The 19,863-nt window shown below is 43.1% G+C and overlaps 1 protein-coding gene across 2 annotated transcripts in view; it reads left to right on the top strand.

Moving 5' to 3' along the window:
• Positions 1–3,804: 3,804 nt before the first annotated feature.
• spock3 (SPARC (osteonectin), cwcv and kazal like domains proteoglycan 3) overlaps positions 3,805–19,863 on the top strand; it is a 24,438-nt gene continuing 8,379 nt past the window's right edge. The window contains exons 1-5 of one of the 2 annotated variants that reach the window (XM_048253156.1): positions 3,805–3,961; positions 4,065–4,196; positions 14,346–14,354; positions 14,460–14,499; positions 16,287–16,395. In XM_048253156.1, coding sequence (XP_048109113.1) covers positions 4,065–4,196; positions 14,346–14,354; positions 14,460–14,499; positions 16,287–16,395 — 290 coding nt within the window. In that variant the 5' untranslated portion in view covers positions 3,805–3,961. The remainder of the gene's footprint in view (positions 3,962–4,064; positions 4,197–14,345; positions 14,355–14,459; positions 14,500–16,286; positions 16,396–19,863) is intronic. The other variant, XM_048253166.1, reaches the window with a different exon arrangement.

Below are 19,863 nucleotides of genomic sequence, written 5' to 3'. Positions count from 1 at the left end.
CGTTTGAAGGTTTTTTGATAAAATAACAGCAGCTCAATTCAACTGAAAAAAAATGGTTTCCCCAAATGTAACACAAAATATCACCAAAATACTGCGGAAAGTGAATACTGCACAGTCAAAAGTATTGGCACCTTTCACAACAAGTGTCTTTTGCAGTGATAAAAGCACACTTTTTATTGTTAAAATCCAGTGCTAAGGTTATGGGTAGTCAGACGTCAGCTGTGGTAGCACTCCTGAGAAATATCAGTCCATTTCTAATGGACAAAAATCTCCAGTTTACTCACTATACATTTCTGTTGGTTTATATGGACAGTATGAGGTTTTCTTCAAGTAGAATCGAGTTTATTATCCTTTAGAAATGGGCTTATACTTCTCAGGAAAGCTACAACAGCAGACGGCTGACTACCCATAACCTTAGCTGTGGATTTTAACAATGAAAAGTGTGCTTTTATCACTGCAAAAGACACAATTGAGAGTGCCAATACTTTTGACCGTGCAGTATTCACTTCCTGCAGCATTTTGGTGATATTTTGTGTTGAATTTGAGGCAAACAATTGTTGCCCGTGGGGTCACCATCAAAGTTCTAGCAACTTGGTATGCAGCCAATGGGTGGTAATCGTTCAAAGTCTCTGGATCCAGAATCTCTAAATCTGAGTAAAAGTTAGCCTAGAAATCTAGACGCGCCAAATTACATTTGCTGCCAGGGCTAGTCTAGCAACTCTCCGTTGGCTTGTGAGCTCCAGAAATCGAAACTCAATCAGGCCAATGAAATTGTGTATAGAGTCGTTAGGTGGGCTTAACATAATGATTGATGGCAGAGTTGCAACGGTTTGGCTTGAATTCCCTGCTACTTGAAAACAAATAAGATGGATGTTGCTGTTGGCTTAACAGTGTGACACGAAGTTAAGCTTTTATTAAGTTGGCAAACGTTTGAACTAGCCAACTAGCTCCGCTGGTGGGAAACGCATGGGACTCATAGCGCTGCGGCTGTCCTATTGCGTGCAGAGGGAATTTGAAAGACAACTGATTATCTCAGACTGAGCACTGCAAACGGTGAGTGCCCAGACCCTACATTTTAATGTGGGTCTGGCTCGTCAGGCTAAGTAACAGTTACTGTATCAATGAGTTGGTAAGACCGATAATGTTCCATGTACCAAGATGATAACCTTGTGGTGACAAAATACACTTTCCATGTGACTTTAAGGCGCCAGGTGTTTTAAAAGTACATACACAGTCACTGTAAACACACGGCCAGTAAGCTCCTCATCCGAGCCTGAGCCGAGCAGACGCTCTTGACTGGCGCTGGCAAAGCTGCAGAAGCAACACTTTATAGAAAACCTAGGACAAAAATAAGAGGAGTAAATGAACACAGCGACATACTTCGCAACCGTTCACGTTAATGCTGTTGAGCTTCAGGGCTAAACACACAACGGTCGCATGCTAGAAGCTATATTTATCTAGTTAACTCCCGTATCAAACCGTTTTGCATCACAGTTACAGCACGTTAGTGCTACCTTAAACTACCCTGGTCGCAGCGCATGGTCACGAGCAGCAATGTAAACTATAACCACCGCTGGTGCTTTGTTTTCATGTCAATGAACAAAGCAGAAGTGCATAAAGCAACACCATCACTCATAGAGAATAACAAACATAACGGCAACACAAATTTTCCAATTAATATGTGGACAATAATTATATTGAGCTTAGCTGTTCAAAATAAGCTAACCGATAAGCTAGTGGGGGCATTTGTATTGCCATAAACGCCTCGCCTGGTTATGATTTATCGATTTTGTTTCACGCAATGAAATCTAATACAAATATAAAATGCATATAGAAATGAATGATTTGTCGTTTGTCTTGTCTTCGACGAAGACCTCAGGGAAAGTTACCACTAGCAAAGTGACAAGATGGCGGATTCAAACTTTTGAAGGGAGCTCCTGGGAAAATCCTTGGAAACCCCGTCGCAGCCGGTTGCCATGACAAATTTGAAATGAGCATGCGCAGATAAGTTGACCTCACTCTAACTGGGTGTCAACCAAAGATTCTACAGCGGAGCTCTGTTCTAGAATCTTTGGTGTCAACTACAACTTCAAAATAAAATCAACTAAAGTTCATCTTATTTTATAAAAGTGAGTTCTGAAAGTGAGTTCAAGTGGCTCATAACAGACAGTTCAAGTTCCAACAAGCAATTTTATTGTCAGTGAATGCAAAAATCTATTTTGAGTCGTTGTTTTTACAATGTATGAATAGATGTGTTTTCCCAATGAGATTTCATTTATGAACGAAAATAGTCGTATGAAATAGTGTATAGTGTGCAGGAGCAAGTGTGTTGCAGAAAGATGCAAGTATGTTGCAGAATTGCAACTAAAGTGCAAAGCAGCGCTTTTGTTTAAGGTATGGATACACTGTGTTTAAGGTATGGATACACGGTGTTTAAGGTATGGTTACACGGTGTTTAAGGTATAGTAACAAAAGCTTCAAGTTGTGTTACTTTGGTCTGAACATGTGTCTATAGTGTTCAAGCAATGGGCAAAAACTGTATTTTATCTGAGGTAGCGGAACTGCGTTCCTACCTGTTCCCCCCACTTTAACACTTTAACTGCTCATACACACAGGCACACACACACTCACATGCACTCGCGCACACACACACTCGCACGCACATAAACACACACGCATGCACACACACACGCATAAACACACATAAAGACGCACTCACGCACATACACAGTACACATGCACACACTCACACACATGTACACTCACAGGCACGCACACACACACAGAAACACACATACACATACACACACACATGTCAGACATACACAAATAAACAAACCCACACATGCACACACACACACACACACATACACACATGCACACACACACACACACACATAAAGACGCACACACACATGCAGGCAAGCAGGCGCACACACACACACACCATTATCCCCCCCACACACACTCACAAGCAAACACACACATAAACACACAGGCATGCATAAACACACACACACACACCATTATCCCCCCCCACACACACACTCACAAGTGAACACATATACTCTTTCTCACACACACATGCACACACTCATTTACATACACAAAAGTTGCAAGAGTAGAGGATGTAGTATGAGATTTTGCGGAGAGAATGTGCAAGACTGAGCGGAGGTCATATTTTGTACCGCTATGCTGTACATCTAGGTATATATTTCTTCATTCACTAGGGGTCGCCAGTTCTTTTTACAGCAATGATCAGACAATAACGTTAGAATTGAATAGCTTGATCAGGGATGACTATCAGTTTAAGGTAATTAGCCAGTTTTTTGTCCAACCATAATGAGGTATCATCTTATACTGCACATACTTATCCTGCATGCATTTATCTAAAGCTAAACGAAGTCAAGCTGTAGGTCCATATCAGTTTTTGATTGTCTTTATTTACAGTCGATTAGCTGATGCGACTTTAACACAGTTACGCCATATGGCCGTGGCACAATCCTTAAAGAACTGGTCTAGCATAATGGACCGTTATGTGCAAGCCATAAAGCATAAGAAGGTAGGTTAGGCTGGAATACCCTTGTGGGTGCACGAACTTAAATGCCTACAGACAAATTCATGATTGTCAATATCCGAACAGCTCTATCCTTAAACAGAAAGTCTTGATTGCAAATGTGATGTGATGATGAATTGTCTGTTCTCGCAACGAAATGACTTGAGACCCAGGCCTTATAGTGACAGAATCAGCGCATCGCAGTGTTTTTTGTCGAGAGGAGGAGCAGAGGAGGAGCAGCGTGCGCGCGCGCGACACACTCCAACCACCACGGGCTTGCGCTCTGTTCAGAAAGAGAGAAGGAGGTAGGTCGCGGTGTATCAGTACAGGCAGAGAGACGGGCGGCGGTAAGGACGCACGGGGACGGTTAATTTTACGCGACACGACGGCCAAATTCTTCTCAAGGTGATCATTTCGAGTGTTTTCCTTACACCATCTTCCATCGCTGTAGTGTAGCTCTCACTGCGGGACTAGGTCTTGAGCGTTCATGTGTGTCCTCTCTCCGCAGATGCTGAGCGCAGTGCTGTTGTGTGTGTGTGCGTTCGCATGCGGACAGGTCATCGGAGCGGCTACACGTCCGGACAATGGCAATTTTCTGGATGACAAATGGCTCAGCGGGAGATGGGATAAATTTCGAGACGTATGTGTTGCCTGTTACGTTTTGCTCTAAACGACAGTTGTTACTGTGTGTGTGTGTACGTGTGTGTGTGATGAAGACAATGCAAGGATGTGGTGACATAACAATATCGAAGGTATTTTTTATGCGTAATTCCGGTTAGACTATTAAAGAGTTTTAGTGATGTGCGCCATGGGCAGAATGTAGACTATGGGATTTTTTGCCGTTGTTGGTGTATGTCGGCCAATAGGCTGCTGAATAAGCTCTCCCGTTCACAACCGTTAGAACTAACAGCAGGCTGGACAACTAAATTAAGCCAGTTAGGCGACGTATGATGATCCAACGTTTACCTAGCCTATATCGCAAGAATATAGGGCCGTTACGGGTGAGAGAAATTCCCGGCCTAAAAGCTCTTCGTGTAGGGGATGTGACAGAGAGCGAAATGTTTTCTTAATGTGGCCACTCATAAATGTTGAATAAGTTGACTGGCACAGGTTGCTGATGTGCGAGTTACCAGTAGCCTATGTTCTTTTGTGAGGTTGTGTGTGTTTGTGTGTGTGTGAGAGAGAGAGTCAATGAGAGGAGAGATAGAGATAGAAAGAAAGAGAATAAATGCCATACTTTCATACCCCCCCACGCAATTCCACTAGTTAATTTGAACCATTGTCGTTAACGTTAACGCTAATTTTACCATTGCCACCATTATAGGCTATAATGACTTTGGAAGATGCATATTTCTTATCTAATATTATAGTAATGATTATAATTGGTTTTGTGATGTTGTTCTTGCCTGAAGTATTGTCACAGCAACAGTAAGCACAGTGTTGGGTGGTCCACTTTCAAGACCCAAGAGGGTGCACGCACTTCTTTTGTTTTTGTGTGGCAAACTTTGCCAGCTAATGATGCTGTTTATGTAAGGGGCAATCACATGGGCGTAACACCACACAGACAATAATAAAGCCAGCCTGTGCCAAATGAGCTACTGCTGCAAAGTGTTTACATGCCCTGTGCCAGAAAACGTGTGCACACACACACACACACACACTCTCACACACACACACACTCTCACACACACACACACACTCTCACACACACTCTCACACGCATGCACACCACACACACACATGCACACGCACACACACACAAGTACACGTCAGAGATTACTGCTTTCTGCCCTTGTGAGGGGGCAACGTCAGGTTTAGGCAGGTAAGCTGATTGGTGAATGTGTGCACTAATTAGCCAGCGACTCATTTGATGAAAAAACAGGGCCTGCTTATACCTCAAGTACATGCCTAGTCATCAGCCTTAAAACAAGAGCTGTGCTGAGAGGGAAGAAGAGAGAGAGCTGTGAATATCACAAGTCTAATGACATGTGAACAGTGCAATCAACAGCAACATACAGTTGTAGTCTTAAATGATTGATTGGGATACGTGTTAATCTCTGTTCAAAAGCAGTGTGGTGGCCACTTCAGATGACATTAGGCTGAGACATCTAAAAATATGCTTGGATAATGAGATGCTATTTAACCCCAAGACCTTTCTTACATATTCATGAGACATGCGAATCGCGGCATCCCCTAGCAACTGCTCGACCCAATACAGGCTTTGATCTTCCAAACATCACATAGAGTCACACAGAAATAGAGGGTTTAACATCTTAATTAGCCTAGTTTGTGCGCGTGTGTGTGTGTGTGCGCGCATCACTGCTTTAACTGAAGCGACTAGAAGAAGCATCTTTTTTATGTAAATATATTTTCTCTGTAGAAAAGAATTCTGTATGGAGAGAGAGATTGTTTGTGTGTGTGTTCATTACAGGCACTGGAGGCTTTGTTTGGTGCATGTCAGGCTGTGGTGGAGTGGAGATTCAGCTTTGTGAAGCTGACAGGCTAAGAATGGCCATCAGTAATCTGCCTCCGGTCCACACACACACACACACACACACACATAGAGGAAGAGGGAGGGAGGGAGGGATAGAGAGAGAGAGAGAGCGAGAACAAATTGACCTGCTGTCTGCTAACCTGCATTGAAGTGTTTTAATTGAGATTATGCAACAGTACCAAGGGCAATTCTGAGGACTGTTTTATGTGAATATGGTTGCTAATGTCCTCCCATGGACACCATAGGAGACAGTAGGAGAGGGTTCTTGGTCTGTGTGTGTGTGTTAACATGTGAAAGAGTGTGTGTGACTTAACATCTCAGAGAGAGAGGCTTTGTGTGTTAGCCTAGTGTGCAAAAGATAGAGTGTCTATGTGCGCTAATGTTTTGAGGGAGAGAGAAAGACAGTGAGAATGTCTTTGTATGATCTCAGCTTTGATCTCTGGCTCTCTGGCATGTGTTGAGATGGAGAGAGATTTAGCTGCTGAGGTCTTAGTTACCTCAGTCTAGCAAATACAGAGCTGAACTCCCCCACAGGGCCTGAGAGGGAGATGGAATGTGCCGCTCATATAGGATGGTCACCGTGGACAGCATAGGCAGGATACAGCTGCTTTACAGAGGGATAAGCCATCATTTTGAAGTCAATACAGACCCTGGAGTTTGAGTTAAACCATGATCATGGACTCATGGACTAAACAGACATAAATGCTTCCAATGGTTACAACAATGCAGGCCTTTTTAATCACTATAGTCATTCAACATCTGCCCACATGAATTCACACACAATGAAATTTGACAGAAGTAATTGAGGCATAGCATATGACATAACATCAGGCACACAAATAATTACATTTCCCTATACCAAGTGTTGCTTTTTGACAAAAGAAATAATATATGTTAACTGTGTACATTCAGGTGACACCTACATAATCCTGCATTGATATCAATGCACCTTTTAACCTCTGGTCGCACCACACTTGAGTACCAGCTTGAGTACCTATTGATTATCTCCTTCTAATAGGCAATGAGAGCAACTGTAATGTTACATTCAGTATGTCATGCAGCACACCATCCCAAATACACATTTATTCCAGTGTAGTTCCATGGCATGAGTACTAAACATAAGAACATAGTTTACATGTGAAGTACATTTGCGTAATTAAGCCAGTAATTGAACAGGAACTCATGTTTGTTTATGTTTATTTCAATATTTCAAATGATTAGCAGACACTTTTGTCCAAAACAACATGTATTATATTTGAACCAAGGACCAAACAAAACCCAGCAGGTAGTTCACCCCTCCCTCCACACAGAGATTTGTTATTGTTTGTGAGGCTGCCCCCACTTTGTTTGTGTCCAGTTTTCAGAGCCTGGGCTTCCTACAGAGACCGGGGTTTTTACAGGATAGGCTACTCTCGGAATGGGCAGCTAGTGGTTTGCTAAATATGACACAAAATGTTATGGGCTTGAAATCGCTGACCTCACCTTTAAGCAAAGAGTTGAAGTTACTAAGGCAAGAAAGCTCTATGTGCTCGTCAGAAGGGTTAGTATGGAGTTAGTAGGAGAGAGGAGCGTGGTTGTGTTGTGTGATGTAGAGATGGCTACCGTTCTCAGCAGCCAGAGACATTAACACACACACAGAGGCCCATGCTGATTACAGCAAAAAATCCCATCCGTTTGTACACAATAGCTTCCTTAGAGGGAGGAAGATATGACAGTCAACTCCCGATGGTGTCCAAAATGGCAGGTTGCTGACCACTTACTTTCCCATTTCAATATGAGGTCTGGCACATGATGTTGAACAGTCCAGGCAACTCAATTGAATATGCTTTATTACATGACTGTGCAGTGTACACTGTTCCCAAAGCAGTGTATAAAAGCATGCATTGTATGAAAAGTGAATGATAACAGTAAAAGGACGAAAGCATGAGTAAACAAACAAGCCCGAAGCCCTCGTTATTACATATCGCTTTAAAACTTTAAATTTTATGATCATATTATTTAGGAAAAAGCACAGTGGGGTGATCTTAGTAGGTATGTTGAGTTGAAGGTTATCTCTCTTCTTTTTTATCCTGGGAGCACAAAATCATTTCTGATTGGCTGACAGGGTGTTATTACTTCTATATCAAGACAACTATGAAGTGTAGCTGGTAGAAAAGTTAATGTTAAAGTTAAGTGTTCCATATTGATGCTCTTTTGAATGAGAACTACTCAGCAACCAGGAAGTAACACTTCACAGCTAGAAAGCAGAGGAACGGCTGTAACCAAAGATTATAGAGTGCACAGGAGGTCTAAAATCTTTGGCTGTAACTAAGCAAACTATCGCTACCCACCATGCATTGTCTGTGACTAAAGAAAGTAGTAGGCCTACAACAAACTTTCTTTTTAAAGGAACACGCCACCCAATGTCAGTAGTAATATATGTTCTTACCTTAACTTTCACGAGTTGAGTCATACCTCTCCCATGTCAGTACGTGCACTCAAACGCTCTGGTGCGTGGCGGGAATGTGTTAGCATGTTGCTATGCTAGCGGGCTCAGACGTAGCCAGACGTAGAAGTAATCAAAAACATCCATGTTTTCCCGACTTAAATACAGTTACACGAGTAGTTGATTAAAATGTCTACGGTCAAACAACATGAAACGCGGCGATTTTCCAAGCGAATAAACAGGAGAACTACAATGTTTGGCGCAAAAGCGCTTAGGAGTACTTCGACCTAGCGTAGTAATATTAATTAACACCTAATTGTAGATCCTATCCACCACAGAGTATAGAATCCATGCTTGATCGACCCCTCAGCCTTCCCCTCCCCTCTGAGTGAGAGAGAGGCACACACACACACTATAGCTATTATTTCAACCATAACTGCATAGCAAAACTTATCATCCATCCGCCATCCATCAGCACCAAAGTTTTTTGACCAATTTTCAAAACAGCACCCGCCCACCATCCGCTGGTTGTTTTAATGTATGGGTGATGCAGCGCTGCTGACGTGAGGCTAGAAAGCTCTTGCCTGTTCTAGAAAGACTGATCCAATGCAGCAAATATATTAAAAGGCTAAAGTCCTACATTGGCTATGTTGTAGCCTATCCCCAGAATATCAGCAGCAAACTCAGTCACTGTCTCGCAAAACAGTCTCCAAATAAAACGCACATCGGCATGTTGCCTATTCTGCCAGCTTGTGCAAATATATTATATATATAATATAATACATATTACTACTGACATTGGGTGGCGTGTTCCTTTAACCCATTTACTCCTAAAATGCCTACTAAAAACGCCATTGGCATTCTAGACTAAATAACCGTATTTCCTGAGGGTTTTCTGAAAAAATACTAAAAATTGTCAACGTAGACCAAAATTTAATATCTAAGCCTCTGTAGCACCTAGAAACATGAAATAAAAAGCATGCTGCGCTACGCAGCAACCAGCGGGAGAGTCAATGTTGCGCTATGCAGCAACAGGCGGGAGATAGAATGTTGCGTTATGCAGCATCAGGCGCAAATGGGTTAAACTTAACCACATTTCCTTTGTGTGCTACATGCATGCCTATGAGTGGCAGTTGAGGTTTAAGCTGGATAGCAGCCTTCAAGGTGTCCCAATATATGGAATTAATCAACTTGGCACTTTGCCGTACATAGTGGAGTTTTTTGCTTCTGCCTCATCCATTAATTCCACATATGGCAACACCTCGGCAGCCGTTATCCCTTATTTATGGCATGCTTTTTTTTGCTGCTGCAGCTGTTTCTTTCATTTGTCCTGGAGCATATTTATAGTTAGTTTCCCTTAATTTGTTTCTTGTGTGACCTCTGGGCAAATATTGCTGGCTTTCATCATCAACTCATGAAATATCTCAGGTGTGTACCGTATTTTCCAGTCGCACCAGTCAAAAAAAGTTTCATGAAGAGGAAAAAACACACACACACACACACATATATATATATATGTTGCACCTGAGTCGCAGGACAGGCCAAACTATGAAAAAAAGTGTGACTTATAGTCCGGAAAATACGGTATGTGTCTTGTTCTGTGGGACTGCAGAAGTGGGAAAAGCCGTGTACTCTCTGATGGCAGAGCAGATCAGCAGGCCATGAGCCTCATAAACTTCGTGGAGAAATGGTCACCTCCTGGCCTGCTGTGCAACAGGAGCGGCCTGGCTACTTTGGCTGGGTGCGTATGGGAATATTGGGGGCCGAATTGAGGTCAGAGACAGAGGGGGACTGAAAGAGAGAATGAGATGGAGAGAAAGAGAGAGAGAGAATGAGATGGAGAGAAAGAGAGAGAGAATGAGATGGAGAGAGAGCATCCAGGAGTGAGTGAGCAGACTCTTTATCCCTTTTGTGTTTGTCCTCAGGTGTCCACTCAACCATGCCCACGGACGCACGCACACACACACACACACACACACCCACACACACACAGACTAAAATCTAAATGTAATGAAAAAGAGAAGCATTTCCTGATTAAGACCCCACTAAATACTGCCTAGTAGCAATGTGTGTCAGTATGTTTGGAAAGGAAAGTGTTCAGCGTGAAAGCATTCAACAAACACATTTACATTTTAATTAATACAGGACAAAAGATTGAGGTCACAGTCCACAATTTGAGTAAACGTAGATAGGTGTATTTTGTGTAAATGTAGATAGGTGTATTTTGTGTCTTTGTGCACTGTGTTTATATAAGATACAAAATCACATAAAACAAAACAGCACACCAATATTCAAACATATTATGATTTGTATAGAAACAATGACAGGAAGTTATGCCTTTCCTGCATGTGTGTGTGTGTGTGAGTGTGAGAGAATGTGATTGTGAGAATGTGTTTGTGCCAGCCAATGTTCTGTGCGAATATGTGTGGATAGATGTGCATTAGAAACAATCAACTCAGTCACTATTCCATTAGTGTGTGTGTGTGTGTTTGTGTGCTTGTGCATGTGTGTGCTGCTGCTGTCAATGTTCTTCATTACATTGAATATATACCTTATGTGTTTTGTGATAATTATTTGACACACACACACACACCCGTCTTTTTTTCTTCGGCTGGCAAAAAGATGTACTCATGTAGTGTGTGAGTGTGCGCCCTCTATTAGTAATCTATCCCTCAGGGATACCAGCAACGCAAAGCACCTTACCTTTGTCCACTCTGCCTCTCTCTCTCTCTCTCTGCCTGTCTGTCCAGTCTGTCTTGTTTGTGATCGTTTACATTCTTTATTTCAGCCATGCATTTTTCTGTTTTACTGTCCCTTTGCCACTCTGCATATAGCCATGCCAAAGAGGCCACTTTGAAAAACAACAGAGAGAGAGACAGAGGGAGAGAGAGAGAGAGGGAGAGAGAGGACATGTGGTCCTGATGAAGTGTAATAGATTCAGTACAGTGTTGGTGGGAGAAGGCTGGTGTTCTGTGTATGTTTTCACTCTATATGTTCTTCTGCCTCCCCCTGCAAGAGTTTTCCCAAATATTATGCTGAGTCAAATTCTTCCTCTGGGAAGTCAATAGAAACAGCTTGACCAGAATGGCTCTCCTGTGGCCTAGCCGTGAGCTGTGCTACACTGCAGCCCTGTCTCTGCTCTCTCTCTTTGCAGGCCACACTGTCACATGGCTCATCACAGCCCTCTGGCCTCAAAGCAATGGGGAGAGTGCACCATCGCTTGATTTCTTTTAACTAAAAGCAGCTAATGCATTAGCTGACTTGAGCAAAACCTCCTGAGACCCAGAAGGAAAAAATTATATTAAGGGGTTTTTTTAGATGCATTGAAAGAAACATGTTGCAGGAATGTTTTTTTTTATATATTTTTTTTTAACTTTATTCATGTTATCATATGCTCCTTGCAGTGGACATTGAGTCCTGATTTTCTGACAATATGAATGTAACATAATGATATTACATTTGGGGTGCTACAGTATATACAAACTTTGAATTTAGATGGTTTCTTCAGAGCTAATGAGTAGAAAATCGTTTTGCATCGTAAGGACTCTGTTCATTTTAATTACATTTTGAGTCTGTTAAGAGGCAAAAAAGGCACGTTAAGATGATGCCCCCAGACCTGGCATAGTAGCTCAATGGAGGTACTGGCCATTAGCTGCAGCTACTCCAGTCGACAGTACTCGGCGACGTGTAGCGATCAAGATCCATGTAAAGATCGGCCATATTTCTCCTTTAAGGCGGCCTTTAGAGATGACCATGCAATGGAGTGCTGCTACTGTGGTTGAGTATGCAGTCTGACGGCCATACCATGACACCAATGCCTTGAGGAGGCATGACTGCATTCTACCTTCTATATGTGGTGGTTCTATAAGTGATAGCTTGCTGTGAGACCATCAGAGATTTGCCCAGAGTATGAGCCGTATCAGGGCCCCCCATAGTCTGACCCTTGAACCCTTTGTGATGGACCCTAGAGATGAGTAAAAGACGGTGTGGGGTACCATAGGATGGCAGAAGCACAGAGGAGGAATGCTTGGGTGTATAATTACGTGTGTGAATGTAGTTTTAGCAAATGCACTATTCATTAAATTAGCCAATGGGGCCATTAGTTTTCCAAATCAAGCCTTTATCCTTTTTCAACTATTGTGTGCCGTATGTAAAAAATATGACTGACAAGCCTTTATTATTTATGAGAAATTACGAGAAAAACCCTTGCTGCCTCAATCAGCCCTGTGCTTTCTGAAAATTAGTTTAAAAAAACAGGAGATATTGAGACTGTCCACTACAAAGAACACTGAATAACATTTCTAAAATTGCTGCAATTAGAAAAATATGATCAATTATAAAATTATGTGTTGCTATAAAATGAGGAAAATGATATGACCGCCATTTTAAGAAGAACATTTGTGTGCTCTGTTAACCCCACATTGTTACATCATCAGAAAGCCCAGAATGTCCTCTTGAGAATGCAGTAGGTCTCAAATAGATGTCATTAATGGTACCTGACTAAAAGGTCTTAGGTTCATGCCCCTCACAGAGGACATAAATGAATCAGGAGGTCATCAACACTAATGATATATTTGAATGCAAATGTGTAGGTGATTACAGGTTGTTAGTGTATGGGAAGGTTTCCCAGATATTAACCCTAATACGTGGGTTTCCCACGTATTAACCCTAGTCCTAGACTAAATACAAATGTCCACTGGAGGTCTTCCCTCTCCAGTAAACTTGCCCTCTAAGAACAAGCCGTTAGCTTGAGCATTATCAACCTTGAGGTGATGCTGTGTAAAATGCTGTGGCTTTTTATTGATGTCAGCTGCTTAATGTAAGAAGTAATGGTAATTAACAAAGAGTGTCCACCACTTCCACCACTAGAAGTCTGCTGTAGCCCTAATACTGATCCACTGTGTCATGTGCAAAAGGCCCTTTTAACTTTCACATTTACTGTATAATTTTGTCACAAACAGCATTTGATAGCATTCTCCCTTCCTTTGAATGCTGCTTTGAATTTAGAAAAAAACATATCTTAACTATTCCTACTTTTAATCTGTTGGTTTGCTTGCCACAATACTATACTACAGATCTCAATGGTAGCCAATGATGGACACATACATCAGTTAGCGGAAAAATCAGCAGCGACAACTACATCTACAGTATGTTTTGAACATTTCAATGCAAATGATCATTGTGGTATACATGATAAAAAAGGTTTCAAATAGTGTTATCATTTTTCAGCTGAATCAGAATAGTTTGTCTAATTGTAAGTGTTTAGTTTCATGTTATGCTGTTTTGTCAGATTGAACTGTAAGTTTACTGTATAAGTTTGCTGTTGGTGAACATTGACTGAGAGAGGTACTCATTAATGTAGGGAGGAATGGTGGGAAGTCTCAACCTTTATACCATAATTTCCCAATTTATTCATTGATTTTGCTAAATTTCTTCAGCTATGAGGTTAATGCACGTGGAAGGTTTATATGGTATTAATATGGTTTTGTTTTATTTAACTTGCATAAAACACTGTCCTGCAGCTTAAACACGATGTGGCTAATACACAGGAAATTACTGTAAAAAAAAACTGTTACAAAACAGTAGGCCTACAGTGTAAATGACTGGACAAGGTCGCTAAGATGATGACCTGCATGTCTCTTAGCCTTTTGGCAACACCCATCAACTAGTGATTTAGGCAAAACAGTCCAAATGACATGAAGGGCTAACATGTGATCAGATTCACATGAGTTGAGAGAGAAAGAGAGGGGTTATGTTTCCAGTACTAGACAACTCATCCCCATTGGTCCGCAGCTCTAATGAGATTGTGTAGTTGTGTGTGACCATTCTAATGAATGTGTGTGTTCTTTTTTCCTGCCATCCAATTTTAGGAAGTCGAGGTTTGTATGACATAAACCATGTTTGTACTCAGTCGCTATCATACCAGTTGTATTGAAATGATTGGTAATTCTCAGATGAAAAATCTCATCTGTTTTCCTTTGTAGGAGCCTGGTACCTGGAATCCAGGAAAGCCATTTGATCAAGGTAATCGTGTATGTTTGTGTATTTGAGAGAGAAGGGGTTGTATCATTTTTGTTGATAGATATATGTAAGATGACAAAATACCTGGCTGATGTCATCTCCTTGTCATGTTCTTTTAACTAAATTATTATTATTTATTATTATGCAACAGCAAATATAAGTAACCCTTTGCATTCTACAATATACATTCTACATGCATTCTAAACCACTTAGAGATTTACTAACAGTAGCATAAAGCCACATTTTTATTTCACATTCTTTCTAATTTTATTGATGGATACACACACAACATTCACAGTACACACATACACACACATGGGAACAATAGAATTATACTGTGTTGATGAGCTGGGACTGGATTATCTGGGATTTGCCTAAGAGTCTTAAAGGCAAAGGTCAGCCTAAGACTGGACACAAGCTTTGGCAGTGTGTGTGTGTGTGTGTGTGTGTGTGTGTGTGTGTGTGTGTGTGTGTTGTGTGTGTGCGTGTGTGTGTGTGTGTGTGTGTGTGTGTGTCTGTGTGTGTGTGTGTGTTTGTGTGCGTGTGTGTGTGTCCATTTCTAATGGAATTAGTAACCTCTTCTCCTTCTTGGAACACCCGTCAGTAGCGTAGTGTGAGTGGAACAGTGTTCAGAAGTTCTGCATCTGCTCACCCCCCCACGCGCGCTCCTAGTCATGTGATCGGGCTCCTGCTCACTCCCCCACGCGCGCTCCTAGTCATGTGATCGGGCTCCTGCTCACTCCCCACGCCTACGGCTCTAGTCATGTGATCGGGCTCCTGCTCACTCCCCCACGCCTTGCTCCCTAGTCATGTGATCGGGCTCCTGCTCACTCCCCACGCGCGCTCCTAGTCATGTGATCGGGCTCCTGCTCACTCCCCACGCGCGCTCCTAGTCATGTGATCGGGCTCCTGCTCACTCCCCCACGCGCGCTCCTAGTCATGTGATCGGGCTCCTGCTCACTCCCCCCGCTCCCTAGTCATGTGATCCGGGCTCCTGCTCCTAGTCATGTGATCGGGCTCCTGCTCTCCCCCACACGCTCCTAGTCATGTGATCGGGCTCCTGCTCCTCCCCCCCCAGCTCCTAGTCATGTGGATCGGGCTCCTGCTCCTCCCCACGCTCCTAGTCATGTGATCGGGCTCCTGCTCCTCCCCCCACAGCTGGCTCCCTAGTCATGTGATCGGGCTCCTGCTCCCCCCCACGCGCGCTCCTAGTCATGTGATCGGGCTCCTGCTCACTCCCCCACGCGCGCTCCTAGTCATGTGATCGGGCTCCTGCTCACTCCCCCACGCGCGCTCCTAGTCATGTGATCGGGCTCCTGCTCACTCCCCACCCAGCTCTAGTCATGTGATCGGGCTCCTGCTCACTCCCCACGCTCCTGCTCCTAGTCATGTGATCGGGCTCCTGCTCCTCCCACACGCAGCTCCTAGTCATGTGATCGGGCTCCTGCTCACTCCCCCACGCGCGCTCCTAGTCATGTGATCGGGCTCCTGCTCACTCCCCCACGCGCGCTCCTAGTCATGTGATCGGGCTCCTGCTCACTCCCCCACGCGCGCTCCTAGTCATGTGATCGGGCTCCTGCTCACTCCCCCACGCGCGCTCCTAGTCATGTGATCGGGCTCCTGCTCACTGTCACACTGCGTGCCTGTGTGAGGGAGACAGTCCGAGGTAGAAGAACATATAAGAACACACTGTATGTTGAATGGATCAAGAACCTGAGCTTTTCCAATCTGAGAGACTAACATCAGCATCTCTCCCTGTGTGTCTGGCCATGTGCACGTGTGTGTTTCAGCTCCTGATCCTGCCAAAGACCCCTGCCAAAAAATCAAATGCGGCCGATACAAAGTGTGTGTCACTGAAGATTACAGCACCCCTACCTGTGTGAGCCAGAGGCGCGTGAGGTAAGAGAGAGAAAACCAACAGAAGAAAGGGAGAGGGAGAGAGAATCAAAACAGAAGAGAAGAGATGATTGGTATTTGTTATTTCAAAGCATTAACATGTAGCAAGAAGAAAAGTTCCCCTAGGCCAGAATGGCAATGTGTTTGTTTCTTTTTTCAGTGTGGGAGACTGAATGTGTGAGTGTGTGTGTGAGTGTGTGTGTTTGTGTGTGTGTGTGTGTGTGTGTGTGTGTGTCGATTTGTGTGTGTGTGTGTGTGTGTGTGCGAGGGTGGGGGATATCTCACTTTGGCAGTGCCTACCTCTGTTTGTCAGCTACAGTCAGAGAGAAAGGAGAGGCAGCAACCAATAGGGTATTGCTATTGCACAAAGAGAAATACATAAATGATCACACACACACACACACATGCACACACACACACACACACACACACACACACAAACACACAAACATACTCATAGATAACAAACATGTATCTCTAATGGGAAATGTCTGAAAAGTTTGTGTGTTGGGTAGATAATAGATCCTCCATGCAAGAGCTTTTTTATTATTATTATTATTATTATTATTATTATTATTATTATTATTATTATGACTGCCGCTACTTTTTTTTTTTTTTTTTTTTTTTCCCGTCATCTACTTCCTGAATTTTTGATAATCATACGTATGACACATACTCACACAGTAGACATATGTACACATGCATGCACATGCACAAACACACATACGCAGGCAAACACACAAGCACGCACATACACACACACACACACACCCACACACACACATAAACATAAATTTGTACACGCACACATGCACACAATTCAAGAATTTTCCCCGTCATCTACTCCCTGAATTTTTGGTCATTGATACCCGGGACACCGAAACACCGGTGCACATGAAATTTGGTGGGTATGTAGCCCCACTAGACTTTTACGGAAAAATGTTTTGTCTTTTTTTTTGTTTTGTCCCCGGGGGCCACTCACCCCCCCCCGTGCTGGGCCCCCCCGAACCGCAAAAAAAGCAGTTTTTCCTAAATAACTACCTGAACCGTGGCACTGAGGATGAAGAATCTTTTATGGTATGTTGGTCTCAAGGGCCCACATCAACCTGGCCCATAATCACTCATTTGTGATTTGCACCCCCCTGGTAAAAAATTAAAATGCAATATCATTCTGCTTTAATAGCCCCTATTTTCAGTTAAGATGTTCAGAACTGCAACAGACTTTATGTGTATGATTGACCTGGCATTCTCTGGGGTTATGCCAAGTTTCATAGAATTTCATCCATGGGGGGGTCTAAAAAAAATGTAGGTTATGTGTACATATAGTGACTGTACACTTATTGGCCTGTAGATGGCGGTGCACACATATACACATGCACACACACACAGGTACGCACATACTATCGGTATTAGAACGGCCGATACATAATTACAAATTCAGTAGGATTAAAAGAAAGCCAAATATTCATCATCATCATCGTGGCTGCATTTCCAGTATTGGCGATAAGTAGTCGTTTGTCCGCTAGATGGCGCATCGTTGCAGTGAGACGTAATTTTGTTGGAAGTTAAAAGTGAGTTGGAAAAACAATGGACGCTTCCTACAAGGACTGTAGTTTACCGCAGAGAACGTCTAGGATAGGACCTAGGTACAATAATGTTACCGTTAGCGTTGGTTGAGTGATGGAGGCCAATTTGATTGCATTTGTAGAAAACTATAAATGCGGTTATACCAAGCAAATTGATAGCAGCACTGTAATTGTATCTTTCGACTGTCATTTGTTGCACGTGCTACAAAAATCATTTTGTGCAATGGAAGATTTACCAACGTTACACCGGTCTGGTACAGTTTTGCCTATACATGCGTGAGACTGAGACGCCTGTTTATTTATTTGAAGTGCGTGCAGGGTGTGAGAGGGGAATCGATGTGCTTTGATTCCAGCTTGGTAGTTGTAGTCTGTGAGATTAAAAAGCACGTGTGTGTGAAGTATATTAAACAATATCGGGCGCCTATGGACTAGGCTGGGTGAACCCAGCCTGATCTGCCCGCTATTTATTTTTTGATTTCTTAAAAGATTGAGCTTGGTCTGGTGAAAGCCAGACAAGCCATGGACCTCAGTTACACAATGCAAGGGAACATGAATCAGCCTATATTTGCACGAACAACAACGGACAACAGCTCTTCAACTTTGGCCCGTTAAAATGTGTATGAACAGTCTAGCGACGCATTTCATCAAGGCCCATTTGGACATGTCAGTTATTTGCACCACTGGTTAGATGTAAAACAGCATTTCTTTTCAGACTACTGTTACTTAATTTGTGCATTGACAATAAAGTAGTTGTTTTTGATAGCTGTTGAAAACGGCATGGAACTGACAGAGATGTTTTTGTTTATTAATAAATAAACAAATAAATAAATAAATATAACATTACGCTGATACCTTTTGCTTTTCCCAAATACAATGTAGCCTACAGGTGTAAGTGACCTTTCATCAATCCAGTTGCAATGGATGAACTGTGATGAAGGGCAGTTCACTTGTGATTGTTTAGAGATTTTAAAGGTTTTATAACAATGCTACAACTTCTTTGGCTATTCTACAATCTATTCACCTTTTCAGCGCCAGTAGGCTACTTTCTGTGCAGCCGCACACACACACACACAGGCATGCCAAACAAGCATACACAAAAGTTTCAAGAGTGGGGGATGGAGTAAAAGATGGAGACACATTGATTAGTGTGATTTATTTTCGCGGAAAGGATGTACAGGACTGAGCGGCGGTCATATTTTGTACCGATATGCGGTACATCTAGTTATTATTGCATTCAACATGAAGAGCAGCTCGTTCCTAATGCTCTGCTGGGCGCTGCACTGCAGCATGCCGCTGCTCTGCGCGTAGCCCTGGAGATGGACTGAAGTGCTGTCCATCAGATACAACGGCTAGTGACCACTAGCATGCCGCTGCTCTGCGCGTAGCCATGGAGATGGACTGAAGTGCTGTCCATCAGATACAACGGCTAGTGACCACAAGCATGCCGCTGCTCTGTGCGTAGGCCTGGAGATGGACTGAAGTGCTGTCCATCAGATACAACGGCTAGTGACCACAAGCATGCCGCTGCTCTGCGCGTAGGCCTGGAGATGGAATGAAGTGCTGTCCATCAGATACAACGGCTAGTGACCACAAGTAGCAGAAGGGCTCGCGTAACACTAAGGGCACTTTTGGGATGGCTAACGTCAGACCTCATCTTGGGATGGCTAATGTCAGACCTCATCTTGGGATGGCTAACGTCAGACCTCATCTTGGGATGGACTAACGTCAGGCCTCATCTTGGGATGGCTAATGTCAGACCTCATCTTGGGAATCAGACCTCATCTCATTGAGATGAGGTCTGGGAACTAGGCATTCATTTTCTCGTATTTGAAACGTGGTTTACGAATGCCCAGAGCCGTTTATTGGGCACTACGAATGTCTATCA

This window comes from Alosa alosa, chromosome 1, assembly GCF_017589495.1.
Source record: "Alosa alosa isolate M-15738 ecotype Scorff River chromosome 1, AALO_Geno_1.1, whole genome shotgun sequence".
In the NCBI taxonomy this organism is placed as follows: Eukaryota; Metazoa; Chordata; class Actinopteri; order Clupeiformes; family Clupeidae; genus Alosa; species Alosa alosa.
Note: the sequence above shows the minus strand (reverse complement) of the source record. Positions and strands in the feature narration are given on the sequence as shown.